The sequence below is a fragment of the Equus asinus genome, unplaced genomic scaffold (assembly GCF_041296235.1).
Source record: "Equus asinus isolate D_3611 breed Donkey unplaced genomic scaffold, EquAss-T2T_v2 contig_4, whole genome shotgun sequence".
NCBI lineage: Eukaryota > Metazoa > Chordata > Mammalia > Perissodactyla > Equidae > Equus > Equus asinus.
The window spans coordinates 862,439-887,432 of record NW_027225071.1 but is presented as its reverse complement, the minus strand read 5'-3'; the positions used below and the strand labels follow the sequence as shown (position 1 = coordinate 887,432).

General features: G+C 36.4%; 1 protein-coding gene across 1 annotated transcript in view; it reads right to left on the bottom strand.

Moving 5' to 3' along the window:
* LOC139043869 (centromere-associated protein E-like) overlaps window positions 1-24,994 on the bottom strand; it is a 79,528-nt gene that overhangs the window by 12,466 nt on the left and 42,068 nt on the right. Inside the window, exons 25-38 of the mRNA XM_070503637.1 lie at window positions 21,525-21,725; window positions 19,769-19,927; window positions 17,935-18,225; window positions 17,658-17,816; window positions 17,192-17,473; window positions 16,370-16,528; window positions 15,302-15,592; window positions 14,522-14,680; window positions 12,753-12,857; window positions 9,403-9,621; window positions 7,288-7,485; window positions 6,182-6,385; window positions 4,095-4,313; window positions 985-1,170 (exon numbers count right to left, since the gene is read on the bottom strand). Of these exons, the coding sequence (XP_070359738.1) occupies window positions 985-1,170; window positions 4,095-4,313; window positions 6,182-6,385; window positions 7,288-7,485; window positions 9,403-9,621; window positions 12,753-12,857; window positions 14,522-14,680; window positions 15,302-15,592; window positions 16,370-16,528; window positions 17,192-17,473; window positions 17,658-17,816; window positions 17,935-18,225; window positions 19,769-19,927; window positions 21,525-21,725 (2,832 nt within the window). The remainder of the gene's footprint in view (window positions 1-984; window positions 1,171-4,094; window positions 4,314-6,181; window positions 6,386-7,287; window positions 7,486-9,402; window positions 9,622-12,752; window positions 12,858-14,521; window positions 14,681-15,301; window positions 15,593-16,369; window positions 16,529-17,191; window positions 17,474-17,657; window positions 17,817-17,934; window positions 18,226-19,768; window positions 19,928-21,524; window positions 21,726-24,994) is intronic.

The window sequence follows — 24,994 nt, the reverse complement described above, 5'->3', positions numbered from 1 at the left end:
GTGTTGGAGAGGATGTGGAAAGAAAGGAACCCTCAAACATTGCTGGTGGGAGTGCAAAGTGGTGAAGCCACTATGGAAAACAGTATGGAGACGCCTCAGAAAATTAAGAATAGATCTACCATATGATCCAGCTATCCCATTGCTGGGTATTTATCCAAAGAACTTGAAAACACAAAGGCATAAAAGATATATGCACCCCTATGTTCATCACATCATTATTCACAATAGCCAAGGCTTGTAAACAACCTAGGTGCCCATCAAGGGACGAATGGAAGATGTGGTATATATACACAATGGAATACTACTCAGCCATAAGAAATGATGAAATCTGGCCATTTGTGACAACATAGATGGACCTTGAGGGTATTATGCTAAGTGAAATAAGTCAGAGGGAGAAAGTCAAATACCATATGATCTCACTCATAAGTAGAAGATAAAAATGACAAACAAACACAGAGCAAGAGAGACTGGATTGGTGGTTACCAGAAGGGAAGGGAGGAGGGGGAAGGGCAAAAGGGGTGATTAGACACACGTGTGGTGATGGATAATTGGTCTTTGTGGGGTGAACATGATGTAATCTACACAGAATTCGAAATATATTATGATGTACACCTGAAAGTTATATAATGTTATAATCCAATGTTACTGCAATAATAAAAAATTTAAAAAAAACATATTTATGAAAAAATGTTGCAATATACTACTAGAGATATACAAACATACATCCTCTACATTTTTGGCATTCAGAAATTAAAGTGAAAATAAAAAATTTCCTTACTTTGAAAAGTAAAAAAATTAAAAAAAATTAAAAAAATAAGATATATTTTAAACTGTCAAGAATATTTATGTTTTTTAAAAATAATTTTTACAGGAAGATGAAAACAATCATTATTTGGCATGAAAATAAACGTATGCATTTATTTATATTTATTATGCATAATTTATAAAATTATGCCTTTATTTATAAAATGAGTTTTAAGTTACCTGAAGTACTTGGATCATTTCTTTTGTTTTTTCAAGGCATTTATTTGATTCATTAACTTGTGATTGAAGTTTTGCTATTATATCATTAGTCATCTCAAGCTCTTTCTGCATCTTTATAATCTTGTCTTCCTTTTGCATGGCAGTTTCTTTAGCTTCACGTAGTGAAGTTTCCAGCTCTTGAATCTTCTATTAAAAAAAACACACATATATAAGGTGTGCCTTGAAGACAGAATCACAGTTTATATGAAACAAAGATCATATATAGGTATTAATCTTTCAGATTGCATCAACATAGGATAGATGGAGACTCCAAATGTCACTCAATTTATACATGTATTATTTTTTTCATTTAGAAGCTGATCATTTAGGACTAAAAGAGGCCCAGATTTTATATAAGGTTAGTACTTATTTTATTTACTAGTTAGCATGGTGCTAAGCATATTAAATAGGCACTTACATTTTAAATTAACACTACTTACAGAAAGTATATTTGTTAATTGACACTTTAGAGGAATACATGTAACATATCTTTCCCTTTATTTTTATTACCTAGTTTTTATGCTGAAAAATACAAGTATGTGGAAAAATCCAAAGGCATATAATTAAGATTAAGTTCCCCCATCTCAGAACCCCCACTGACTCTAAAGCGATGACTACTAAACTCTTTCAAGTGTATCCTTCTAGAAATTTTCTATATGTATCTACGCATGTGAATATACAGTTTACAAAAACAGTAAGTCACACACACAATAGTGTGTAAGAAGAAAGTTCACACAGAATAGCGTGAAAGAAGAAAGAGCCAAAGCAGGACTGCATTCGAACATGAAGAAGACAGATATGACTACAGAAGAACTATACAACTTTAATGTAGACCATGAAGACACTGAAATTGTTAAAGGTTTTGTTTCCCTTGGTTCAGTCATCAGTTTAAATGGAGACCGCAGCCAAGAAATCAAGAGAAGACTGTGACTCAGAAGGGCAGCGATGGAAGAATCAGGAAAGATCATCAACAGTAAGGGAGTATCATTAGAGACCAAGGCCAAGATTATCGACACCCTCGCATTCCCAATTACTATGTGTGGGTGCGAAAGCTGGACAGTGAAGAAGGCTGACAGGAAAAAATGGACTCATTTGAGATATGGTGTTGGAGGAGAGCTCTACCGATACCCTGGACTGCCAGAAAAATGAACAAGTGGGTCCAAGAGCAAATTAAGCCTGACCTATCTCTGGAGGCAAAAATTGTAAAACTGAGACTATCCTACCTTGGGGACATGATGAAAAGTAAAAGGCAGCAGGAAAAGAGGAAGACGAAATACGAGATGGCGTAATTCCAGAAAGGAAGCCATAGGCGTGAGTCTACAGGAGCTGAGTAGGGCTCTTGAGGACAGGATATTGGACATCACTCATTCATAGAGTTGCCAGGAATCAGAGCTGACTCTACAGCACATAACAACAATAAATATATACTTCTGGTTTTTTGTGGGTTTTTATTGCTGAGGAAGATGAGCCCTGAGCTAACTTCCTCTTTTTTTGCTTGAGGAAGATTAGCCCTGAGCTAATATCTATGTCAATCTTCCTCCATTTTATATGTGGATTGCTGCCACATCATGGCTGCCAATGAGTGGTGTAGGTCCGTGCCTGGGATCTGAACCATGAACTGGGCCGCCGAAGTAGAGCATGCAAACTTAACCACTATGCCATGGGGCTGGCCTCCTGCTTTTTAAAAAATTAAAAATTTTATTTTCACTTGATAATATATTTTCCAGATCTTTTCATTATCAACACATAGATCTCTCGCATTTTTGTTTTCATGGGTAAATATATCCTATTTCATGGAGGTACTATAAACTAGTTAACCTGTCACCTACTAATGAACATTTAGGTTATTTCCAGTTTTTTATAAGTACAAAAATATCTTAATTTGTTCATAATATAAGACTGTTCACATATACACACATGCAGGTTTTCCTGGAAAACGTTTCTTTTTGGTCCACCTGGAATTTACTTTTGTTTAATGAATGAGGTAGGAGTCCAGACTTATTCTTCTAAGATGGCTAGTTGGTTGTTCTGATTCAAACATTAAGCAGACTATCTTTCCCCCCTGAGTTGACTGCTCCTACTGTCATGCACTGAATTCTCCTACTTGTTTGGGTGGACTGCCCAACTCTCTGCCTGCCCCACTGCTCTACCTCCACATCACTGACCTGCTCTGTGCTACTCTGATTTGGCCTAATTATCAAACTAATAACATACGATTTATTATCTGATGGGGTATTTCCTGGGGTCATTGAAAATGGGATTTCCTTGTGCTTGTTTATCTTATTGCTTTGGAAGATGGGTTTCATATTTCCACTATTTTTACCTCTACAGCTGACTGAGGTCTGTAGTGATCAGCAAATCAATAAACTCTATATTAGTGATCTTCTAGTTTCCACTAGTAATAATTATTAAACTGGCAGTTGATGTTTTATTATAAATATTTATTTTGGTAAAAATGCTAAGTTGTAATTCACTCGGGTTCCCCACTAAGACGTGTGTGCTAACAAAATAAAACAGCGTGTTTGCTGTACAGATTCCCAAGTAAGGGCAGTTAATACAGTTATTGGATTATTCAAATAATGTACTGATTCTTGGGCACAGGTTAATCTGTATAAGAAATTTATTATACTTTTAGCCTCTTCCATTTTTGTTTTGATCACATTAACCAATATTAAAGACACTGATGATAATTAGAGAAAAGCTAAATTGCTCTTTCTCTCTAAACTAGTTTGGTACTATAGACATAGATTATAATTTAATAGAAAGTCACATGATTTAGAAAACTTATAATGTATGGTAATAACACCTTAAGTGGTATACATACCTATTAATCAAATTAAGGCATGAGTTACTTCTATTTTATAATTCAAAGGTAAGATCTTATGTAACATGTAGCTTTATAATTAGTTGAGTGAGCGCCCCAATAGAACTATATTTAAAAAACAAGTCCATCATGCATGTTCCCTAATACCTTCAATACTGTGATTTTGCTCTGAAATGTTACATATGATACATCTTTAACTCTACAATGAAGCTGCAAATTGAAAAACATCTTATAAGAAATCTCATACCTCTGTGGTTAGTTGTGTAGCTCTTGATGTGACATGAAGATTCTTATCGCCTTGTGTAGTAGGATTAACAAGGGCACCAGATGTTCGAGAGATCTTCAAAGTTTGATAGTTTTTCAACAGTTTTTCATTTTTCTCTTTCACTGATTTCAGGTCATGTTCCCATTCTTTGGTGATGGTCACATTTCTTTCCTCAAACTCTGTTGATTCATTTATTATAGCCTATTGAGTAGTAAAGACAACACTATAGCTTCTAAAATGAATTACGTATTAAAAAAACCACTATGGAAAATACTAGAGTTCTAGGACAAGGCATATGTTGAAATTCATTATTCAGAACATTCTAGAATAGTACTTTAAAAGAATGTGAACATTCTTTGTGGCTTGCACCAGTTCCTGACATTTCAGAAGACGCTGGATATTGATTATGAGAATAAAAGAAGAATAAGGACTAGAGAGGATTCATATTGATTTGCAAGATGATAATCTCATTCTATTAGATCAGCACTGACATATGAAGAGGAATCTGAAGAACTGGTCAGGTTAAAATCATTATGTATGTTATGACATATATAATGTCATATATAAACATTAACTGACATCTAATAGCAGAGCATACCCAGTAAACTTAATAACAATCTATTTTCCTCTTTCATTTCAAACCTCAGTGTTTATAAGGAAAAAAATTTACTGACTTTTCGTAATCTGAAAATCTTCTATTTCCGTGCAGGGAGTAACAGCCAATCCATACCCTCGTTACATCAAAGGCTGACTCACTCTGAAATTGCTTCTATCATCTTTTTACTTCCTATTCTTATGGGATGTACTTTTTGCTCTCATCATGAATGCCTTCTTGGCCTTACCTGTATCTTTCTTTGTGGCTTTATGGTAGTTCTGTGAGATGCGGATCCTAAATTAGTTGTGTTCTTGCTGGCACCCTGGACTCTCCTTGGTTCTGGACTACTGACCCCACACCACACCAAGTTATCAATTGCTATGCTCAGATGGTGGAAGAAGCCACATATCCATGCTGATCCACAGAGCAGAAATCTCTACTTTCTAACCACAAGTGAGCCCTCAATATTATGAGAAAAACACTGAATTATATGGAAATTATCTTATCCCAAACACTGGTTTTATGCTTTTCTTCATTGATTGTGGACCATTTTTTTTTATTTTAAAAGCTCATTTACTGTTTTGCTAGCTTGGGGTATTCGACAAATGGGATTCACTATCCACAGGAAAACCTTTTTTAAAAATGTTATCTACATTTCAATGTGATTTAAGTATAGTTTCCAGATGAAATTAAAGTGTCAGGAAAGAACTACCCAAACAAATGAAATATAAAACCAATCTTAGGAGCTATAATATTAATCTAGCTCCCTTTGCTCCAACTGCCTATATAACAAGCAACTTTCTGATTAATGACAATTTTACCAGGTGTATGAGGTAGAGATTACTTCAGAAAGCCGAATGAATTTTCTCATCAGTGGAAAGTAAAACAAATTAATAAAACTGATCTCAAGCAATCTTGGTTCATATGAATCTGTCCACAAGGGCTGGTCACCTTGGGAACAATGATACAAACCACATGTTTGAACCTCACAGTTGAAGGATCAGCACGTATGATAGCAACAGCACCGAGGTGAGAAGCACAAGGCCTCACTAATTAGTGGACTAGAGCTGTCTTTGGCTTGACCACAGGTGCTGCCCACAGCCCTGAAACAGGCTAGCATCTCACCTTGTTTGAGGATACTTGGGGGAAAAAGCTCAGGTCCTACGGAAGCGAGAAAGGACAGAGGAAAATGGCAAGATTTGAGGTTTCACCAGTGGAAATGGATTGTTATACTGCAACATTTTATTATCTTCTTTACAAGTTGATATATTTAATTACCTTAAGGAAGCAAAATGTGTTAGAGGAAGAACACATTTACAGTCACTCTTTTTCAAATAAAAAAATAAAGAAGCATATACAAATAAATGAAAGAAAATATACTTAAAATTAAGTTGCTCTAAGTCTTTTTAAGAATGAGGCAGAAAAATTAAAGCAAACAAAAAAAAAGAATGAGCACAAAAAAAGTACTACTTACAATTATCTTTTTATTATAAAAGATATTCACTTCACAAATCCTATCATTTTCTTTCTGGATGCCATTTTTAAGCTTTTCTATATCAAAATGAGTATTCAACCACTCTTCCAAAAACTGGGTCATTTCTTTCCTATTACTCAGTACTTGTTGAAATTCCATCTTTACGCTGTGGAAGTCACATTCCGAAAAATCTTTGAGAATTTCCTGTGTGAAAAATAAGCATTGAATCTCCTGAATCTTAGGAAAGTTTTTATCTAAATATCAGACAAATATCATAAAAAGGGGAAAATAACCTTACTGAACTTTCACTTCTAATATTTTGAAGTAAACATAATTCTAATTTATCCTCATTATATTAGAAATATAATTCTAATTTAAATAATAAAATTTTGGCAGTATAGGCTATGTAACAGAGGCACATCTACAAATTCTGCCTTTTGGCATTTTTAAAACCTGTTCGAAACTATGAATCTGTGACAGTGTCTGAAGTGCTTCTGGATGCAGCTTTTCTGTGCATACAGCAGGCCTTGCATGCATACTGGGAACTGCAGGGGCCTCACACTGCTGGGTGAGAGCAGGACACTCCATGTGGGGTTGCTACAATACAAATGTCTGTGACTCCCAGTCACAGATCTAGGAAGTTTTAGAAGGCATTTGGAAACTTATTCTGGCCTTCCAAGAAATCCTACTTGCTGATATTAAGTCTACTTTTCTATATCTGTGTAGTTCTGAAAGGAGGCTAGTCTATGACTTGGCACTCTTTACATCTGGCCAGCTGTCATCCTGCAACCTATTTTTTTCTCCCCAAAGCCCCAGTAGTACATAGTTGTATATCCTAGTTCTAGGTCCTTCTGGTTCTTCTCTGTGGGACACTGCCACAGCATGGCCTGACGAGCAGTGCCAGGTCCACGCCTAGGATCTGAATCAGCGAACCCCAGGCTGCCAAAGCAGAGCACAGGAACCCACTTGCTACGCCACCAGGCTGGCCCCTCTGCAAGCTGTTTTTAATTTCATAAATGAAAATGACTCTAAGCACATGAAGAGGTACCTTTCTATTTGATAAAAAGACTTAAAATCTAATTAAATCCATTTTAAATAAATCATACCTCAATATGTAGATCCATTTTCTGGCTCAACTGGAGGTCCCCTAATTCTCTGGATGGTACATCATCATCTTGTTGAAGATGCTGCATTTTACTTAGCAGTTCATTTTGCTTTTCCACTTCATCAATAAAAACCATTTCAAGTTTACTGATGGATTCATGTTGTTCTTCCTTTATCTTTGTAACATAGCTTAACACATACTTGCAGGAAAACATGAAACAAATTGGGAAATGAAACTTTTATCACGTTTAGAGGAAGTTCTAAACTCTCAAGACTAAGAGGTGGGGCGGCTTGTCTTGTTTGTCTCTATCCTCTGAGGAGTGAGGAAGAAGGGAAGAACCTCTCTCTATTCCCGTTTCTACTCTCAGCGTCTTCGGAGAGTGACTTCCAGACCTCTAGTTTCTTATTTCTGACTTCCTTCTGGAGCTACCTCAGGGATGTCCTACAGTTACCTCAGATTCAATATGTTTACAATGTAACATGATGCCTTTCCCTATAAACCCACCTTTTTCTATTGCCTCCTTTTGGTTAATTATATCACGCAGTTTTCCCAGTGAGATTCATTTCAACATCCTCTCCTGCCTATGTCAGCTGGGTGGCCAACGTGAGTGTGCCCTGCCTCAGGACTTACCTGTCAAGTGTGGCTTAAAGGGGACAAGAATTTGAATGCCCTGGTTCTATGGACCTCATGAATAAGTTCTGGATATCTGATTGTTAGGCTTTTGAAGACTATTAGAGCCTGAGGGGCAATCTACCTAGGTAGGGAAGATACCGCTTCCTACTTCCTCAACTTCCACCATTCCTTAACAATTTACAATCTGGCCTCTTTCCTAACCACTCAACTAAAACTGCTCTGACAAAGGTCACCAGTAAGCTCTATTGTCAACAATTGAGGGGATCTCTTCATTCATGTTCTGGCTGTCTGAAGCATCTGCCACTCTTGACCACTTCATCTTTGACACACTCTCCTCCACTGACTTGACCAATGGCACTTTTGCTCAGTTCTCTCTTATCTCTCTGACTTTTCCAACCTCAAACTCATGTGTTGCTCTCTTTTCTGCTACTGCCTCTTGAGAACTGATCTTTTCCAGAGTTCTCTTTTATCTTCACTCTATTATGCTTCTGGGTGGCCTCATTCACACCTGTTGTACTATCTATCACCAAATGCTGATGGATCCCACATCTTTATCTGTGGTCCTGATTTTTCTCCTGACAAACCTCAGATTCACAACTAAAAGCCTACTTGGTTTCTCTTCCTGGATGTTCCATTATAGGTATTTCTATCTCAAAACATCTCAAATTAAACACCAGATCTCTCCTCCTGCCTCACCTGCCTTCTCCCTTTCGTTTTTTCTTTCTATCAGTTAATGGCACCACTATCCACAAACCCGGCTAAGCCCAAATCCTGGGGCTCAGTCTGAACTTCCCTCCCCTCCCTCCACTGTCAAGCACATGGACCTACTATTGTAAACTGCCAAATATTTCTTTAACTTCTTTCATCCTTTCCATCCCTATGAATCCTTCCCCCATAGTACTGTCACCCATCACATCTCATCAGGACAATTGTAACTGCCTCTTGTCTCTTCTCTCTGCCACCAGGCTTATCATCCCCTGCAGACTCATTTCTTCTTTGTCTGTAGTGAAGTCTCTACAATGGCAACCCGATCACATTACTGCCACCACTTAAAATAACTGTCCAGTGACCCCTCCTCATCTCTAAAATGAACTCTAAGCTTTACTGCTTGAGCCCAGCTTCCAGTCCAGTCTTGTCTTCAACTTGTTCTCCAGGACATTGTCCACTACTGCACTTCTCACCTGTTCAAATGTCTGCCTCACCCACTGGACTAGGAGAGATTTAGCGGTTGCTCATCTCTGTCTCCCCAGCACCCTGACACATTGTTAAGGCCAAAGGCAGAGCTCAGGTTTTGTTGAATGAGCAGGTCCTAGATGCACTGAGGATCCTGCACATGCTATTCTCAGACCCATGCCATCTTTAATTCAGTAGCAAATGTACTAATTAGCAAATACACCAACTCCCAAAGCAGGACTTAAATATACTGGTTTGTAACTGAAATTAATGGCAATATTTACAAAGATATTACTAAAACAGGTGGTACCTTGAGTTTCTTCATGACTCTGTGGAACTCCATGGAACATCTCTGGTTGACAGTGAGAAGTTTCTGAATCTGTCTGGTTTGTGGATGTGGAAGTGAGAGGTTTGCTTTTACTCTAATTGAAAGCTCTCTTTGGGTTTCAATTTCCCTCTCCAAGTCAAGGCAGAGTCCATTTAAGCACTCATAATGACTATCCATCTCTGTGTATCTCTTCAGAAGCTCCTAAAGGCAGTGAGAATTCATTCAATTTAATAATTCATTCTACTTTAACAATAAGTAGTCCTAGCTCTGGAATTGTAACAAAATTTATGCTTTAACACTTTCTATAGGGCAGAAATAAATTGAGACTTTTGTGTATAAAAAACAAAAAGAAAATGTTATTGTCGATTTTGGATTATAGAAATAATTATAATCATTGTGGAAATTTAAGAAGTTTAAACTGTAGGGGAGGAAGATATTTCCTCTACACGCTCTAGGTCCTTCTGGCTGGACAGCGAATTAAATTCACATGAGACAGAATAACAGGAGAAAATTAAACAAAGCTTTATAACATGTATACATGGGAGAGACCCAGGAAAACTGAGCAACTCACCAAAATGGCGGAAGCTCTCACCTTAAATATCATCTTCAGCTAAAGACAAAGGAGGATGTTGTGGGTAGGGGGAGTCAGTATGGGAGGTTACCAGACAAGTACAGTAAACAAGAGTAAGGTTATTATGCAGATTTAAGTCCTTGCCTTCCGCATTGATAAGAGTTTCTAGAGGTAAGGTCATCCCCCTTCTTCCTGGTACAGAGAGGGAGACATCTTTACAGATGGAGATTTCCCTTACAAATGGAAATGTCTCTTACAAAGGGTAACTTCTACTTTTCAGAGTTTCTCTCATGTCTGCAGTTTTTGAAAGTAACCAGCCCAAAATAATCTTCATGCCAAAGAGATATATCTTGGGGTGGCCAATTCTAATCCTCTATAAAACAGCTATAACAAAGAAAACCAGAAACAACCATTGTTATCATTTTGATACATTTTCTTTTAGTCTTCCAAACATCCATGATTTGAATGAACATTTACAAAGTTGGAAGAGAAATTTGCATGAATTCAATCTAGTATGTATTGTAGCTCAAGGCTGAATGCTAGCTTCTGTTGACAATAGGTGGTGTGAGTGAGCAGATAAAACTGATGAGGATCAAGGATGCCTCAGGGAGAAAAGCCCAAGGCTTCCTGGCCTACATACCAATCTATATCATCCTCACAGAAGCATGGGACATCCTGACCTCATTCAATCTGATTCTTACCCAAAGTTATAAGACCACCTGATAACCAGACTCCACCTGCACTGATACTTTTTTTACCTAATTTTTCCTTTGTCTTGTAAAGAAGCAACTCACATACTTATGCCTTATAAATTTAGCCCTACCCTCAACCCATGTTTGCAGCTCTTCACTGCCCATAGGTCCTGTCCCCATGCTACTCCATGCTACTTCCTGAATAAAAGAGCACTACTGCCAGACCTTGAGAGTCCAAGAAATGTTTCTTTCGACTCCTCAGCTCACTGAGCCAGCATCAAAACGAGTGACAACAAATCACATGACCTACGTTCTATTATCTGCCTAGAATCTGAGATTTCTCACCTTTTATCAGAGTTAGAGTTCAGGTTCTAGCCCTGTCACTTCCTGACTGGGGAAATCCTTGAGCCATTCTCCCAACTACAAAATGAAGACTACAATAATTTCCACAAAGTTTTCTAGGGAATTAAGTAAAATGTTAGATTATATATAACCTATAAAATACATATAGACACTATAAATTAAAGGAAATAAAATTATATTTGTAGAAATGCTTCTATACCCAAGTTTTAAACTTAGACTTGGTTTCAAATCCTAATTTTACCAATTTACCAGCTGTGTGACCTTGGGCAATGACTGAACTTCCTCCTGGGCCTCAATTTCTTTGTTTATAAATGGAACAATAAACTCTGTCTCATGAGGTAAAGCACCCAGTCTAGTGCCTTATGTATGGCAGACACCCATTAGGCCTAGGCCCAGCAGCTCAACTTTCTAGAGACCAGACAGGTGACAAGCTGGTCAGGGCACAGGTGGAAGAACACTTTACATTCAATCGGGTATTAACATATTTAGTTCAGGGTGCTAAACAATAGAGTAAGGGGCTTCTGACAATAATGAGCTCTCCTTTTAATAATTTAAGGAAAACCTAGATAGATGTTCATTAATCTGGGATGTTGGAGAGGGGATTCTTGCCTTTGGTCTTAGGAGGAATCACCTTATGGTTGGAGCAGCACTGTCTAGTCATTCATTTGTACTTTTAATAAATACATATTGAAGGCTGACTTCTGTCAGGACTGTGCTAAGTGATGCAGCCATAAACACACAGAAGTCTTTAGGGATCTTGTGTTCTAATAGGGGTGACAGTAAATCCTGTTGGCTTTACCCTCACTACATGTTCAGAATCCACACACTTCTCACTGCTTCCACTACTACCTCTCTGGGCCAAGCCATCACCATCTTCGCATGATTACTGAAATTAGTCTTTCAAATAGTCTTCCTGCTATCACTTAATTTTCAACACAACAATCAGAGCTATCCCTTTAAAATGTAAGTCAGACCATGTCTCTCTTGTGGTCAAAACTCTCCAGTGGATCCACATCTCGTTCAGAGTAAAACCCAAAGTCTTTTAAAAGCCCCACAGCCTGCTTCCTCCTGTTAACTCTGACCTCGTTTCTCATTAGCTTTCCCCCTTGTTGATGTTGCTGGAGCCCACTAGGCAGCTTCTGCTTCAGGAGCTCTGTCCTTGCTGTTCTCCCTGCCTGTTCTGCTCTCCACCAGATACCTGTATGTCTCAACCATTGACTCCTTTCAGGTATCTGCTGAAATACCACCTTTCCAGTGAAGCCTCAAAGTCATAAACCCTACTGTTTTTTTTCAAAGATTGGCACCTGAGCTAACATCTGTTGCCAATCTTTTTTCTTCTTCTCCCCAAAGCCTCCCCAGTACATAATTGTATATTCTAGTTGTGAGTGCCTCTGGTTTTGCTATGTGGGATGCTGCCTCAGCGTGGCCTGACAAGCGGTGCCATGTCTGTGCCCAGGATCTGAACTGGGGAAACCCTGGGCTGCCGAAGCGGGAGCACAAACTTAACCACTTGGCCCCAGGGCCGGCCCCAAACCCCACTGTTTTGTTTGTGTATGTATGCATGTATGCACACACATATCTGTACTAGATTATGAAGTTTAGAAGAATACTGAGCATTATCTATTCATTCCATAGAGGTGCCTGTGACTCCACAGGCCTTTGGAAGGGCCCCAATATTTATTTGTAATTTGAACAGGGGCACTTACTTTTATCCTAAAGCACTTTTCTCTCAGGCTTTCTGTAAGGTGCTGTTTTCCATCACATAGCAACATTTTTTCATATTTTAATACCTCTTTGATGTTCTGTTGGTCCTGCTTGGATGGAAAGAAATAAACAAGGCTTCAGCTATAACTCCATTCATATATAATGTCTAATCATTTACTTTTTCAATTACACATTGTACATTATTTCAATAATGGAATCAAATATTATACTTGTAACACAAAAAAATGTAAAAAATGGTCAGAAAATGAATAATAGTATCATGAAGTCTTTTAGTGAGTAACCTCAACTCATTGGGGAAAAAAGTGGGAGAACCACATATTTTTTGGAGACAGAATCTGTTCCTGTAACCTTCATAGCTGCAAATTAGGTTTTAGATTTATCTCTGGTTCCTACTCTTCCAGATCTCTGCATGAGAATAATTATTGTCAACTAAACATGCTAGCACCACTGTCTGTACTGTCCATGGTGCTCCAAGCTCCATTCATATATTCTTCCCAGCACCTTGGACCAGAAAATTCATACCCTGCCTACATTTTGTATTTCTGACTACAAGTACAAAACAAAACATTTTCTCCCATTTGTTTATCTTATTTACTGCAGTACCCAGAAGACTAATTGTTCAATGATTATTGGTTGAATGAATTAAATCTCTTTATAAATTTAGTTAGGGTCCACATAAATATGATTCCCAAGTGTCTGATGTTTCTATTGAGATTGCAAATGATACTGTTTTCCACTTTATTCTTTCTTCACTATTGAAATATGAGAATGAAAAAGATTTTTATAGATTTCATAAACTTTCTTATTGATCTGAAGTTTACATTACTTTTTAGAGGATTCAGTTCAATTTCTTTTTTTGTATTCATCTTGCCTTCTTCCCTTCTAATGTCACTAACAAGAGCCCACGTCTAACCCTATCAGGTAGAGATAGAGAGATGGGCTATTTAATCTTTTGTAAATCGAATCCTTCAACTATTTCTCCATTGAGAATAATGCTATTTCTTGGTTTAAAAACTCTTTTAAAATTTCATTAAAGAAAATAGTCTGCTTATTTAACAAATTTTTTCTTAAAAATAAAGAATTAAAATGGTATTTTCTGAAATAGATTTTAGCTTCTTTTAAAACTGTACTTGCCTGTTTGTGTGAAAAGTTATAGTAATAGTTTTCCCATTATCCTCCGTTTGTAGAAATTTCCCGGAAAAAAAAAGTAAAAACATTGCTACCCTTTTCAAAAAAGCTTGTTTCTTATAAATAGTTACTAGATAGGGGTAGATTCTGAACTCGCTCTAGCTATCATTTCTCTTAAGGTTTCTCTGAATTGGTCTCTTTCCATTTTTGAGAGACTTTTATGCTCCTTAGCTCATCTCTCTCCTCAGCTACAATTCTTATTTCTTCAAGGCTTTCATAAAGTTTCTTAGTCAAGTGTAAGTTATCCATTTCCACATTTTGCATAGATAAATTTTGGGCCTCAAACTGCTTCTTCAATCCTTCCGTTTCATTCATTTTTTAATGAGTTTTACTGACATCTTCTTTCACTTTAAGAAGTTGAAGCTCTTTTTTCTGAAGTTCTCGGATCTTGAGATAATTATAAAACAAGTTAGAATGCAAACAGAACTCCTTCAAGGACGGAAAATAGTCTATTTGTTACATACAAGCACATATCTATGTCTATATATCTATTTCTATCTCCTTGCTGAGTCTACAAATAATTTTGGACACAACTACTCCCAAAAGAATAAAACAACAATACCTTTTCCTGTAATTCATCTTTTGCCTTATTTAAATCCTTTTGAATATTTGAAATCTGGGTTGTCTTTTCTGAAACTCTCTCTCTGAATTTATCAATAGTTTCCTGGTGTTCTTTCAAATGCATACGAGCAATTTTCAGTTCTTGTTGTGTTTCCAGATCCTTTATTATTAGAAGAAATTGAGAAATATGATAATATAAAGGCACATTATCTTTTCTTAATGATGAACTAGTTAAAGTAAAAAAATGCATTCTCACAGTTAAAAACCACCAACACACCACCCCCAAATCAGAACAGTATGGAAGGATAGAGAGTACAGACCCTGTCCCTCACCTCGCCCATCCTAGTCCTGCTCCTTGTTGAACTGGCTGCTTGCTCTTCTCCTTTCAGACCCCTTGGACACCCTTCTAGATCAACGTCACAGAAAAAGTGTCCCATTCTTATGCTTAGTGTTCCCTTATACAGACAAACCCCACTTAGCCAGTGCCTTATGGCGGACACTTGGATTGCTTTTAGCTTTTGTTTACCACAAACAATGCTGCAGTGAATGCTGTTGTATTTCTGCCCAAATGTGTGAATGTATTGGTTGGATAAATTCCTAGGAATGGAATTGCTGTAACAAACGTATATGCTGATAAATTTTTAATAAGATATTGTCAAACTGTCTCCCTAAAAGGCTCTAACATTTACTTTTTCACCAACAGTATCATTTATTTAAAAGAGAAGGAAGCTTCTTGTATTAAAAATATGTGTGCTGGACAGGAAGAAAGAGTATAACTCACTCTAGCTATGGTTTCTTGTAGGTTTGCCTTCAGTTGGTCTCTCTCCAGTTTGAGTGCCTCTTCCACTTTTCTTAGATTATCTCTTTCTTTCATTACAGATTTCATTTCTTCAAGATTTTCATGAAGTTTCTGAGCCAAGTTTAAGTTTTCCGTTTCTATTTTATCCAGAGTTAAACTTTGGGCCTTGAATTGTTTCTTCAATCGCTCTATCTCGGACATTTTTTTCTGTGTCTCACTGACATCTTCTTTTAACTTAAAAAGCTGATGTTCATTTGCCTTAAGTTCTTGGATCTTATCAAGATAATCATAAAATAACATGTCAGGATACAGATGGTTTTTAAGACAAGTATAAAGAATAGTTTCTAAATTGATTAAGACAATAGGCTTCTAATGTCACTCATTAATATTCTGCATAATTCCACACAGAAGTTATTTTCTTTTGAGATTATATACGTAAGTGTATATATATATACACACAAGTGTGTACATATGTACATATACACACAAGTGTACATATATATACATATATATACTTGTGCATATATACACATGTATATAGATGCACTCATGTACATATACACATAAGTGCACTAATCTTAAGTGTATAGCTCAATTATTCTTGACATATGTTTACATCTATGTAATAACAACCCAGATTAAAATATAGAACATTTCTAGCACCCCAAAAAGTTCCTGTGTGCCCCCTTACTACAGCCAACCACTATCATGACCTTGGTCATCTTAGGTGACTTTGCCTATTTTTGAACTTATAAACCACAAGGTGTAAATCCATTCTCCCAGTGAAAGGCATCTGAGTTGTTTTCAGTTTTTCACTATTATGATTAGAGCTGCTATGAACATTCTTGTACATATCTTTATGTGGAAGTATGCGTTCTTTTCTCTCAGGTACATACCTATAATCGCTGGGCCACAGGCATGTACATGTTCAGTGTCAGTAAACACTGCCAACGTGTCTTCCAATGTGGCTAAACTATTTCATATCCCCAGAGGATTATAGGCACAAATAAGTCAGACAGCCAATCAAATAACCCTCCCCTCCCCCCATACCTTTTCTTGTAATTTAGTGTTTGAATTTTCTAAATCCATCTGCATATTTGATATTTCATCTGTCTTCTCAGAAACAATCCCTCTGAGTTTATCAATAATTTCCTGGTGCTCCTTCAGATGCATGTGAGCAATTCTTAGTTCCTCTTGTTTTTCCAGATTCTTCATCATTAGAGAAATTTTGAGAACAGTGACATATCTTAATGTTAAAATGTTAGTATTTTTTTAATGAAAATAACATATTTTCTTAGTAAAAATAATAAAACTATTACTTCTTACTCTGTATTTTTGTTGTTAGAAAGTGATAAGCTTTTCCTCCCTGTCCCCACCTCCCACAGCCTGCTTCCACTTTCCAGAGGCAAACATGTTATATGTGCACTATTCTACAGCTTGCTTTTCCTCCTAAGAGTCATTCTGGGCTTTCCATATTAGGACGGTCAAATCTATTCCATTTTTTTATTAGGTGTTGCATAGTATTCTGACATATTGCTCTTGTTTACCCAGTTTCCTTCTGATGGACATTCAGATTGTATCCCATTTTTTATTACAAATTGCTACAATGAACAACACTGTGGTGTATATATGTGTATGTATATATATATATATTTCTTTATCTTAACAATTGATTAAGTATACATGTAGGATAAAGTCTATGAAGAAAATATTGCTTACAGAATTTACAATTTTCAAGAACAATACCAAGTTACGTGCCTAAAAGTTTCTATCAGTTCACTCACACCAGCAGCACCATCATGTGAAAGCAGGGCTCACTGCTGTCAGCAAAGCCCACGCTTCCTCACGAGGGAGGGAAGGAGTATCGCTTACTGTAGCTTCCGTCTCTCGCAGGCTTTCCCTGAGCTGCTCTCGCTCCGTTCTGAGGGTTTCCTCCACTCTTCTGAGGCCATCTCTTTCCTTAGCAACAAGTTTTATTTCTTCAAGGTTCTCAAGATGTTTCTGAGTCAATTTGAACTTCTCTGTTTCTATAGTTTCCAGAGTTGAATTCTGGGCCTCTAATTGCTTCTTCAATTGCTCTGTTTGATGCATATTTTCCTTGAGATCATTTTTTGCCTTAAGAAGTTGATGTTCTTTCTCCTGAAGTTCTTGGATCTTGAGATAAGCATACAATAAATTATGATATAGATAGATTTGATAAAAAGCTAAATAATAGTTTCTAAATTAATAGGCAAATCTTTACTTGTCTCCAATTTTAGGCTAACTCATATCTTGTTTCTTTACACAAAAGACCTGATTCAAACTCTCAGCTACTCAGATAACAACTTTAAAAAAATACCTGTGCTTTTAAGGCAGTATTTGTGTTTTCTAAATGTATTTGCATATTTAATATTTCATCTGTCTTCTCTGAAACAACTTCTCTGAGTTTATCAATAGTTTCTTGGTGTTCTTTCAGATGCATGTGAGCAATTTTGAGTTCTTCTTTTGTTTCCAGACCCTTTATTAGCATGTGAAGTTTAAAGAATATTTTAACAACATCATCTCAACACTGCCCCCCTTCCCAATTGGCTCAGTTTTAAGGAAACACAACAGATGAAGAAAAGGGTCTAACTGACCTTAACTTCAATTCTTCTTATGTATTCTTTAAGTTTCTCTCTCTCTACTTCAAAGGACTCTTGTAATTTCTGTAGATCATTTCTTTCTTTGGTTATGGATTTTATGTCCTCATAATTTTCACGGAGTTTCTGAGCCAACTCTAGCCTCTCCATTTTCATACGTTCCAACGTTAATTCTCGGTTCCTTAATTCATTCTTTATATTCTCCACGTCATTCATCTTTTCCTGCACCTTACTCATCTCTTCTTGTACACTAAGAAGTTGTTGCTGTTTTTCTTGGAGTTGTTGGCTCTTAAGAAATAAAGTTTTTATTATTACCATTTTGCCATATTATCTTAAAATTCTTATGTAAAATGTACTTTGCCAAACTGAGAGAATCATTATCACAGCCCTGCACACTACCCTAGTGGAAACAGACAAGCAGCACTGAAAGTAAAGCAGCTTCTAGGCATAGTGTCTGTACTGGGCTGAAGAGGGTCCCACCCAAAATTCAAGTCTACCCAGAACCTCAATGTGATCCGATTTGGAAAGAGGGTTTTTGCAGATGTAATTAGTTAAGGATTGAGAAGATACCCTACTGGACTAGGGTTGGGCCCTAAATCCAATGAGAATGTCCTCATAAGAGACGGGAAAGGACGCACAGAGACACAGAGAAGATCCTGTGAAGATGGAGACAGAGATTGAAGTGATGCAGCTACAGAACAAGGACTATCGAGGACAGCGGGAGCCACGGATAGCACAAGGCAAGGAAGGACTCTTCTCTAGAGCCTTCAGAAGAAGCATGGTCCTCCGACACCATGATTTTGGAATTCGAGAATCTAGAAATGTGACAGAATAAATTTCCATTGTTTTTATGCCAGCAAGTTTATGATAATTTGACACAGAAGTCCTAAGAAACTAACATAGTGTCACTTGGTTAATCAAGGAGGCAAAGTAAAAATGCGAAAAATTTAAAAAGAAAAGAGACTGACTAAATATATAGATGTACCTGGCAAATAAACTGTAATTCCTCATCTCTTAAAACCTTTTTGGATAATTTATTTTTAGTTCCAATAAGGTCTTTAGGGGATGGCCCACACAAACACTGAGGCATTAACTTTTACATAAGCCTATTGATATCACCTCTTTGGGAGGAGTATGAAATAGGAGGTTTTAGTAAATTCAATTAGGTTATAGTGAAAGGGATGAGAATTAAGAGAACATATATTAGGAAAAAAACATTCCACAGAAGCACAATGGAAACACTACGCTATTTATAATGCATGTAGCACTGTTCTTAGGATAAACAGAAAGATATCAGTGGGTCCATTTTAGAATTACTAGAGCAGTACAATTGTTCTAACAGTCTTAGCTCTTACACAATTATATTACAACAGCACCTTACTTCTAAAAAAGAAATAATTCAGGAACTTGCAAACATCTAAGAGATGGTAATAGTGACAAATCTTAGAGTTTAGAGAATGACTAATATAGCTCTATATAAGGGCAGGAGCTTTGTTTTACTGACTAATGTATATCAAGTGCCCAGAACAGTGCCTGGCCCACGGTAATGCTCAATAAATATTTGATGAATGAATGAATACATCATGAGTAGTTTAGATGAACCAAGGCCCCCTCTCATTGAAAGACTCTAGGATAATATAATACACACAAAAGAGGTTAGCTAAGATCCTAGTGTGAGTTCAAACTGTCCAAAATATTAGCATTGAGAGCTGTTCATTTGGGAGGTACATTCTATTTCTGGAATTTAGGTCTATTAGAACCAAAATTTATCACCAAAAAAAAAAAAGTTTAGTCAGGAAATATGGCCAGGAAGATAACTTTAAAAATTCACCTTTTCCTTTAGCTTTTCTTCAACTTCTGCCAGTTTCTCACAGGTCCTAGAAAGCTCTTTCTCTTTCTTTATGGTACAGTTCTTTTCTTGTGCAACTATCTCTTGTTGCTTTTTAAGTTCACCTCTAAGAATTCTTAATTCTTCCTGGTTTTCAATGGTCTAGAATTTTTAAAAAGTTGAGATTAAATGACACTAGCTTACATTTAGGAAATCAGGTAAAAATCAGCATTTACCTCAGCCTGAAAATGGAGAAATCATGGCAAACTATATTGGAAAAGACTAACTTAAAAAGAAAGTGAGTCTATTTTGATCATGTAAATGCCAAGAATCTGCTTTCTTATGCTGTTTCTTTATTGCTCAACTTACATTCCTACCACGAGAATTAGAACTGGATTTAGTATTCCATCATAAGAGGTTTGCTTGTTTTCTACCCTGAAGCCAAAAGAGACTGTTTCTAAGCTTTCATCGATAGACGATGAGACTGCAGGTTATAGGCTTTTCATATGCTGGGATGGCTTTGATTTTGAGCAAGCTCAAAACAGCAGCCGTCCTTTGCTAGCATGAATTGGACTAATCTTAGTTATTATGCTTAAAGAGTGACATTCTCAAGTATCAAGACCAAAAAACATTACAAGACAGATACCGAGAAGAAAATACAACTTTTGTCTGTACTCTTATTTACATTCAGCTCTTTGACCAAACAGACAATCCTAAGAAACATGGAAAATTACACAAAAGGTCAGGGTCTACTGTGATCCATAGCAAACTTCTGAAAATATTAATTTCAATCTATTACACATTAGATTGCCCCCACATATAGAAACAAAAACTAAAGTAGGTTTGAAAATATTGGCAAACATTAACAATTAAACATGAAATTTAAGAAAAATTACAACAGCATAAATAAAATAGAAACACTTAGGAACCAATTAACAAAATATGTCCAAGATCTGTACATTGAAATCTATACAACACATCACTGAGAGAACAGTTTATAGAAAGATACACAATAAGCACATAAAAAGATGCTCAACATCTTTAGTCATTAGGGAAAGGCAAATCAAAACAAGGTTACACCCAATAGAAATGGCTAAAATTAAAAACACCAATAATATGAAGTGTTGGTGGGGATGTGGAGCCATCAGAATTCTCTTAATGTGCTGATGAGAATGTAAAACGGTGCAACTATACTTTGGAAATCAGCCTAGTAAATTCTTACCAAGCTAAACATACATCTCCCTATGACCCAGCTATTTCACTTAGATCCATACTCTAGAGAAATAAAAAATATATGTTCATAAAAACATTTGTATGAGAATGTTTATAGCAGCTTTATTCAAAATACCCAAATAGTAGAGATAACTCAAATTTCCATCAATACAGGAGAAAGGCTAAACAAATTGTGGCCTATTCATACACTGGAAGACTACCAAGCAGTAAAAAGGAGTGTAGAAAGAAGTGAGACAAAAGAGCACATGCAGTGTGATTCTATTTGTGTGAAGTTCTAGAAGAGACAGTGAGCTGAGGTGGAAAACATCAGGACAGTGACTATGTGGGGCAGAGGATGAGATCAGGATTGCCTGGGTGGAGGTGGGAGGGAACTTGCTGGGGTGGAGAGAACACAAGTAGAGACATTTGTCAAAAGTCATCACACTGGACACTCACATCAGATACATTTATTGCATGTAAATTATACCTCAATAAAGTTGTAAAAATCTAAAACATACAAAGACAAAAACACATTGCTGAATCTCACCATTCCAATACTGTCCCTCAGGTCAGTCTTCAGTTGCTCCTTTTCTGCAGTAACCCTCTCTAACATTTGTCGCAGTGCTGTTTTCTCCTGTATTAAAGAAAATATCTTTCTCTGTTGTTCAGTTAGCTCATTATCAACATCTGCAATCAGCACTTGGGTTTTTTTGGCTTCCAAACTCTGCTTTTTATCTATGCCAACCATCTAAAATATTAATACATTAGAGAAGAATTTCTTAGTAACAGTTTTAATAATAAAAATAGCCAAACTTCTATTACTTATTATGTACCAGGCACTATTTTCACACAGTGACACATTTAATCTTCCCCATAACCTTACAAGGTAGGCACTATTACTATCTCCGTTTGACAGGCAAGGAAACTGAATCCCAGAGAGGGTAGGTCACTTGCCCAAGGTCACTCAGAGAAGTTATCAGACTTTGAATCCAAGTGGTCTGGTTCCAGAGCTCGTGCTCTTGTGCCTGTTCACTGGTAAGAGCTATGTGGACAGCTATAGATAATTCACAACTATCTTCATGTACGATGGGTTAACCTGGCTTTATGAAGGAGTAAGCCAGCTTAAACTCTCCCTCTTTATTTCTTTCCTTCAAAAGCTGGAAACCATAACTTATGCCCTACTACTAACAAATCTTTATTTTCAGAGTTTTATTATAGATAAGAGGGCAAAAGAGTTTTGTTAGAAACATATTTCATATTATAGTAGCATAATTCACCTTTTCATATTTTTCATATACTGCTTAAGAAAAGCATGTTATATAAATCCATTTATCCATAAATAAGTCTTAACCAAAGGTAACCTGATACATGGACTCCTTGGTAAAAGGAGACAAAGATTGATGTTACCAGTATGAAATTAGGGTATCACCATATAATCCTATACTAGCCCAGTAAAAACACTCAGCTGAATATTGGTCACAGATGTTTAAAAAGTTTTTATAATAATCTATATTTAATTAGAAAAAAAAGAAAAAGAAAAAAAATCATCCAATGACACCAACTTCACACAACCACTATTAGAATTTGGGAATATTTCCTTCCAGAGTTTCTTCTATTAAAAGAATTTTTTTAACATTGCAATTATGACTACTTTACATATAAGATCCTTTTTAGTTTTTCTTTCCCACTTAGATTAGATGATATGCATTTTCCCATGCTGTTACATAATCTCCAAATTATAATTTTTAGTAGTTTCTCAATTCTCTAGAGTGGATACAGACAAACCATATTTCATTTGGTTAGCCCCTTCTTTTTGGCAATCTGCATGAGCTTCTACAAGGATGAGCAGAGAGCTAACTACAACTACAGGAGAAATTAAGGCAGGAACACAGAGTCTTTGGGATTAGTCAGTCAGCTACTATAATTCAGAATCTTGCATCTTTACTCCTAAATATGGAAATGTACACAAAACAAAGCAGATTGAGACAAAGTGCAAAACTGAACTCAGCCTAGAAAGTATTCCAGCTACCATGGTTATGAGCAAATCTAATAGGTCTAATTATTAAATAAGGAAAAAAATTGTGTCCTTTATATGAGAATAAGCCTACTAATCACAAAGTTTAAAATTTCTGTTGAGACACACTAGAGAAACTCATTTCCAGAGAGAGACACATCAAGCAGGATTGAAAACGGGCACTCCTAGAGGCTTCATGATAGACCTACTAGGCTATCATAGGCTGCCCTCTGGTGCTCTGATAAACAGGTTTATCTGGAAATCCCTAGACCCACTGCATTATCCTCATGGGTGATTCCAGCATGAACACGATTTCACAAGACCAAGCTCACCTCAGCATTGCATCCCAGATTTCAGAAACCCTGATGAACAGAATGGCCCAGGAGAATTTCCAGTTAGACCCTTTTATCAACACAGATGATTCCAGCATGAACTTAATACCACAGACTGGCTGGTCCAGTGAGTGTAACTCTCCTTTTCCCTCACTCCGCCTCTACTGCTCCTTCTCATGGGGCCCTGTGACTGCATTTTGCATTTGTTTAAAAGCGGCTACTGACTGTGCATTTATTTTCAAAAAACTATTGAAAAACCTTTCCCCTTATAAAAGTGGAAGTTATAAATTTTAAATCAAGGTCAAGTGCCTTTGGCCCATAGTTGACCCAAAATATAGATAAACTGAGAATACAAGATATAGAGCAAGTGAAAATGCTTTCTAGGAAAGAATGACTGAAGCATAGGGAGAGAGGAAGAGAAAGCTCCTTTTCCAAGGCAGGAATATTGTACCCCAGAGTAAATGGGAAAAAAGAAGCTCATTATATAGAGTAATAGTATATAAAGGTATATAGAGGTTTCTTTACATAAGTTGGATCTTACTGAATTGTTCTTTAGTATGTATCTGTTTTTATTTAATAATGTATCCTGGAAATTTTCCAATTGTAGATAATGTCTACTTTAAAGAAATTCCATGACTATACAAAACTCTATTACATTTCTATACATTAACAATAAACAATTAAAAAAGGAAATAGAGAAAACAATCCATTTACAAAAGCATCAAAAAGAATAAAATATTAAGGAATAAACTTAACCAAGATGGCAAAGGCTTGTACAATGAAAACTACAAAATGTATCTGAAATACATTAAAGACACAAATAAATGGAAAGACGTCTCATGTTCACAGATTGGAAGACTTAATATTGTTAAGAAGTCAATGCTACCCAAAGCGATCTACAAATTTAATGCAATCCCTATAAAATCCTAATAGTGTTTTGCAGAAATAGAAAAATCCACCCTGAAATTCATATGGAATCTCAAGGGACTCCAAACAGGCAAAACAATCTTGAAAAAAGAACAGAGCTGAGGGTCTCACACACCCTGATTTCAAAACTTACTACAAAGTTATAGTAATCAAAACAGCTCAGTACTGGCATAAAGACAGATATATAGACCAATGAAATAGAAAACAGAGCCCAGAAATAAACCTTTGCATATGGTCAAATGATCTTTAACAAGGATGTCAAGACCATTCAATCATAAAGGATGGTATCTTCAACAAATGGTGTTGGGAAAACTGGATATCTCATGCAGAAGAAAGAAGTTGGGCCCTTACTTTACATCATATAAAAAAGTTAACTCAAAGTAGATCAAAGACCTAACCATAAGAACTAAAACTGTAAGATGCTTAGAAGAAAACATGGGAGAAAAACTTCATAAAGTGGATCTTGCCAATGATTTCTTGGATATGACACCAAAAGCACAGACAACAAAAGCAAAAAGAGATAAACTGGACTACATAAAAACTACAAATTTCTGTGCACCAAAGGACACAATCAACAGAGTGAAAAGGCAACCTAGGAATGGGAGAAAATATATGCAAGTCACACAATTGATAAAGGGTTAATATCCAGACTATATAAAGAATGTCTAAAATTCAACAACAAAAACCAAACAATCCAATTTAAAAATGAGTAAAGACTTGAACAGACATTTCTGTAAAGATATA